Here is a 5,871-nt window from a genome sequence, read left to right as displayed (position 1 = left end):
GGGGGGGGGGAGTGTTTGGGAGAGAAACACTACAGGAAAGGGAAAGAGGAGAAGAGAAAAGCAAAATTGGGCTTCTTTAATTTGATAATGGATGTCTCGGTTGTATAAATTAAGTTTTTGATATCTGGACTTACATGGTGTGCCATTCTTTTGGCAGGAGAGAAGAGATTTGAGTGCCCTCTGTGCTCTGTGGTCTGCATGGACAGCTCCTCACTGCAGGAACATGTGGAGCTACATTTAGAGCATGGAGCTGCTGTGAGCTCAGCAGGTGGACGTTCATCTCTCCCTGCTACCCCAATCCCAGACTTCCCTCTATTGCACTTTAAAAGTCATTGTCTTCCTCGGTCCCGTCTGATGTGGTGCCCACTCCTCTTCTTCTTCTCTCAGCCGCTGCTCACAGCCCTGGCTCGGACCTGTGGCTGGCCCGGGAGCTGCAGCGGGAGGACGAGGCCCGGCAGGAGAGAGAGGGCTTCAAGAAGCTGCAGGTCTGGATACTGTGCTTCAGCAAATCACTGCTGCATTTGTGCCGTATTTTTTTTTAGTACATTTTTTACTTTCAAATGTAAATTGGAAACTTCCAGCATCAATTTGATAGTCAACATTTATATTGGGTCTAAGTAAAGAGCTTTTTGAACATTAAAGCATGGAGACATGTCATAGTAGAGACACAACATTCAAATGTGAACCTGAAAAGGAGCAGGATGTTTCTTCTTTAAACTATAGATGGACTAATGATCCCTGCTCAGTGTTTGTGTGTCAGTTTATCTTTAGAATTGTATAAACACCCACGGACATCTCTAATTCCAATTTAAGAATGTTTTAATATATATGTTCACAAGTTGAAACTGCAGCACTTCAATGTGCACAGGAGTGCTCCTTCAGCAGGACAAGAACACAGTGGTCAAATGATCCAAACGGGGAGAATACTTTGTTACTGTTGGTGAGAAGTCTTTTGGAGTCTAAATACCATCTGTCTTTGGATGCTAGAATTATTTTAGTTTTTAAAAGCCATAAGTACACTTTAAGCACCTCGATGAGCTGGAGAAATAATCATTTGTTGTTGTTAGACGGGAAGCACAAAACACTCGACCCACAGCACATTACCTCATCTATATCTTAAATTCCAAATTGCTCCTAGCTTTTGATTCAGTCATTACATTTCCTTTTGACAGCATGTGATAGTCATTTCAGCTAAATCCTTCCATGTGAGTGTGGTGGGATTCAGATTAAATGAGAACAAAAACAAATCCTTTTTTTAATCGGAGTTGATTCTCTATGTATGTTAGGATAAGGGTTTAGGATTTACGATTTCTAAGAAATGATATACCAAGTTGAGATGAAAACTCCAGGCAGCATATCTCATTGATACTCAGTATCAATCACAAGTGTTTCAGCCCCTGTCCATAACACAGTTATGTCGAAGCTTTCACTTTCCACTCTGAGGTTTACGTTTTATTTTACGGCTGTGGTTTACTGCCTTATCAAACACACTTGATGTGAAGTTTATAATTGTAATACTTTTGAACAACCTAAGGAGTGGTGCAGTAATGAGCTAGTTCTGTAGGCTGACCTGTACGTTAGCATCACAAGGGCTCCCTTGACAAAAGCAATTGGATTTTTCCATTGGATTTATGTATAATGTAAAAAAATAAGCTGTGCCAACAGATGTTTATGATACTTAACACATTTGTCTTTATGACACATAGAAGCTTCGGATATTCACCAGTGAGGTACTGACTTTATTTTATGCAGTAGATCAAAAAGTGAAAATCTCTTATGTTTGTGTTAATCACAGACCTTATTTCAGGCTAAAATATGTTTTTAAAAATGCCAACTAGCGATGATTGATCCGAAGGTTGTAAAATACTAACTAATTTCCGGGTTTTAGGACTCATTCCTGACCCACTCTATATGGCATCGTTGACCATTTACTTTCTAACACAAAAACTAACGATTTAGTAAGAACTTACTGGAGCTGAGGTAAACCTTTCATAATGAAGGCACCTCCTGCTAGTCATTGAATGATCAATAGCTCTGCTTCCACAGCCAGCTTCATATTTCCCCTCTCTTGATGTCCTTGTGTTGTGTGTATATCTGACGCTTGTGTTCTGGTGCTTGTGGTGCAGAAGCAGTTTGGTCTGGACGGAGGAGGGGGCTACAGCCGACAGATGGAGAGGAGCATGGAGAAGGCTGTGGCCAGGGGGCTTCTGGGCCCCGCAGAGTTCCACTGCAAGAGAGCTGAGATGATGGAGTCTCTGGCCTCAGGGCTGGATGATGGCAGGACCAGAACTCAGGGTACGTGTTAAGTTCTTCCGGGTTGTGGCCTGTATTCAGTGTTTTGCCCAAACTTGAGAGGCTGGAGGGCAACAGAGGACGCTTGAACAACTCAGATTCTTTCTTTTGTCTTTATTTTCTGCTCAGCAGTTGTTTATAAGACACTTTTCATCAGATTGAAAACCTTCTAACACAGAGGACACACACATTTTAGCACACATGCAAACAAAATCACAAACGTTTTGTATGCCTCATTGCATTATTTCTAATAATAATAATAATTCACTCAAATTCCATGTATTATAATTCAAATGATAAATTGTGAGTTATTCTACAAAACATCATTAACTTAAATGAATTAATAAGAAAGTCTCTTTCTCTACCCTTGAAACCAAGCAACCCAGAAAACCCTATTCTTGTGGTACTGCTGCCTTATTAGGCCCATATTGAGCGGAGCATATTAAGACCAAAACTCGTGTACAACAACTTCCTTACTTGCAACAAATAAGCACTAATTAGAGGGTTATTGAGGAAAAACTCTCAACTAATGGCTTATTACTTGTAGAATACGGTCATGTAGAATAAGTCATTAATAAGTGTGTTATAATGACTAATAAAGAGCCAATATACTTCTAATATGCATGTTAACAACTAGTTGATGGTTAATTTGTGTACCTTAATATAAAGTGTTACAAATAATTATTTATCCGTCCGTGTTTCTCAGATATTATTATCTTTCTTTCAATATTGACTTTCGTCTCGACAGTATGTGTGTGCATGTTTGACTCTGCCTGTTGGTTTTATGTAAACTCAAGATAATGTCTCTGTAAGTAGCATTCTCCCTTATTGGAAATACTTATTTTGCGTTACGGTGAGGTTGTTGCATGGACGTGAAGGAGACCTGTAGGCTCTTCATTTGGATATAAACCACTGCTTCTCTTGTCATTCCTTGAATTTGTCTAAAGATTTCTTGCAGACAGAAAAGCCTTAATCTCGTCAGCTCTTCAGTTAAATAGTTTTCCTGGCTGTGAATGGAAGTAGGGTTTCCAGTCCAGTGAGTCTGAAATTATTCTTAAGATTTGCGAAAATTGTGTTCAGGGAAAAGCCTTTTCTAAAGAGGTACTAAACTGTTCTGCAACAACAGTGTCTTATTTACTTAATTCATGAAACAAATGTGTTGCTTTCACGCAAAAACACTAAAACAGCATTGTATTTGCATTGAACTGTGTCTTTTTGATTAGTATTATCAACAATTAACATTGAAAAAACATGAAAAACACTGGTTTATCTGTTTTCAGCTGTATCAAGTGAGAATCAGGGCTTCTTTTTTACTCATTTTGTGTATTTTCAACTTTCTTCTTGTGCACTCCACTCGGTCTGCCTAGGTGTGCTCAGAGCGTTATCTGAATATTACCAGACTGAAGCCAGAGACTGTGTCCATGTGTGGCTGAGTGCTGACACGGACCACTTCTGCTCCTCAGCGGGGGACACGGGCTGGGGCTGCGGCTACAGGAACATCCAGATGCTCCTCTCCTCTCTGCACACCATCGATGCATATGCTCCCCTCCTGCAAGGTGCACACTCACTCTGCTCAATATCTGACCAGACATCAGAACTTCTTTGTTTTACAAGTCATGATGTTGTGAATGTTCCCTGTAGATCAAAGTGGAGTTGAACATATAAAGGCCGCTTGCCTGTGAGTATGACAGGACAGAATTAGCTCTGTGGAAATTGACTTAATTTAAGACAAAAGGTAAACAGTGTTGGATTTGTACATCATATCTTATTCAAAGAGAAGCAGATCTCTAATATAGCCTGTTTCAAACAAATGGCTGATCAGTGCAGTTCAGCTATATATTGTGAAGGAGCAGTGTATTGAGTTTCAACCTGCTACATTTATATAATGATAACCCTAACATTTGTCAGGAATACAGGAGTCTCCATCATAATGTAACTCGACTCATGTTGTGTTATTTCAGATGTATTTCTTTGATATCCTTTATTTCCTTCCTGTTTGGTGGATGTGATAAATACTATGTTGCATATGAGCTTTGGTCACTGTTGCGATGGAGAAGAAAGCAGACAGACATCAGTCAGTCATCATGCTGCAGCCAGTTATTTTATCACATTTAATGCAGGACAAAAGACAGAAATAGTTGTGCTCAACATTTTCGGTTCAGTCTAAAGTCATAGCGCAAAAAAAAAACATTTGTCTCAGTTACAAAATGTGTATCAGTAACTTAGTTAAAATGTTTTTAATTGATATTAAGTAATTGCAAAGTCCATCCTGCAACACTATCACCAATAGTATTATAATTATAGACTGTACTGTTGGAGGGGGGCCTAAGGGCTGTACCTCAGAGATACAGGGACACGGGGCCCTGCCGGCCCCCTTCCTAGAACCGCCCATGCATCAAAAACATTTATCATTTTGGATATCTGATCACATTTTACACTCAAGGGAAGGTGAGCTTTGGTGATGTGTAAATCATGAGATTTTTTGGCTTGTGTAACCATTAGCCAATCAGCAACCAAGGTAAGCCCCCTTATCGTTTTAACCAAATACCTCTCAGCGGGGCGTGGGGAGTGGCTCCTTATTTTCATCTAAAGTAACAGACAGAGAATCAGCACTTTTGACACAGAGGGGATTATGGGATGCTGCAATGATCTGTTTGGTATTTGGAGCCAAACACTTCAGAGACATGTTTGTATATATCTGAGACCCATAATATATTGATGAAAAACCATATAATAGGGGACCTTTAAAACACTTTCATCAGGGTTGTTTGCTGCCTGTACATGTCAGTTAGTACTTTGTACTTGACACTCTCCTTCTCCTCCAGAGAAGGCGGTGCCTAGTATCCCTCGAGTGCAGAGTATGATCGAGGAGGCTTGGAAAGAAGGGCTGGATCCGCACGGCGCGTCCCACTTCAACCAGCGGCTGCAGGGAACACGAGCCTGGATCGGAGCCACGGAGATCTACGCCCTCCTCACCTCTCTAGGAATCAGGTGAGCCCCACGCTGTCTAATCAGGGTGTAACATCACAAAACATCAGGCTGCAACATGTAACCAGGGCTCGACATTAAGGACTGCCCGATGGCCCGGGGCCATCTAGTATTTAGCTCGGGCAATGAAGCCTCACCTGCTGGTTGCCCGATCGGGCAATCTATTATGCTAGTATCATGCAGCTCGCGGATCCAGTAATGAGTGACCCGACAGTAAAACTAAACATATTTGTAACTAGTTTAGGTAGTTTAAGAGGTAATTAAAATAGCTACGAGTGATATTCTAACCTGAAGTGTGTGTTTTGTCCGCTCACCGCTGCATGTGATCATGCAGAGCTGCGTGTCGACTCGTCAGCAGCAGCTGATCTCTCTCTTCCGTCAGATTAGACTTCACTCTCGTTTATGTCCATATCGATCAGATCCAGCTAGTTCTAGATAATGATATGACTACCTGCTTATTAAAAGACACCTAAACAATGAGTGTCGCTATGCAACCGGGTGAGGCCACAAAGTATAGCGCAGCATTATGCATTTGTTTACATGCCCACCGGAACCCCGAGGCATTACCAACAGATAAACGCACAATCAACC

At 41.1% G+C, this 5,871-nt stretch overlaps 1 protein-coding gene across 1 annotated transcript; it reads left to right on the top strand.

The window, feature by feature from the left end:
- Positions 1–114: 114 nt before the first annotated feature.
- LOC104951862 (zinc finger with UFM1-specific peptidase domain protein-like) lies at positions 115–5,287 on the top strand (the record flags this gene model as incomplete). Its single annotated transcript, XM_010778595.1, has 5 exons — positions 115–268; positions 388–485; positions 2,127–2,295; positions 3,660–3,848; positions 5,118–5,287. Coding segments are annotated over 5 exons (780 nt in total), but the record flags the coding sequence as incomplete, so codon positions are not given.
- Between the last annotated feature and the right edge of the window lie 584 nt (positions 5,288–5,871).

This window comes from Notothenia coriiceps, unplaced genomic scaffold, assembly GCF_000735185.1.
Source record: "Notothenia coriiceps isolate Sejong01 unplaced genomic scaffold, NC01 NC01_scaffold00019345, whole genome shotgun sequence".
NCBI classification, from domain to species: Eukaryota; Metazoa; Chordata; class Actinopteri; order Perciformes; family Nototheniidae; genus Notothenia; species Notothenia coriiceps.
The sequence above is the reverse complement of the archived record's forward strand: the minus strand, read 5'-3'. Positions and strand labels throughout refer to the sequence as shown.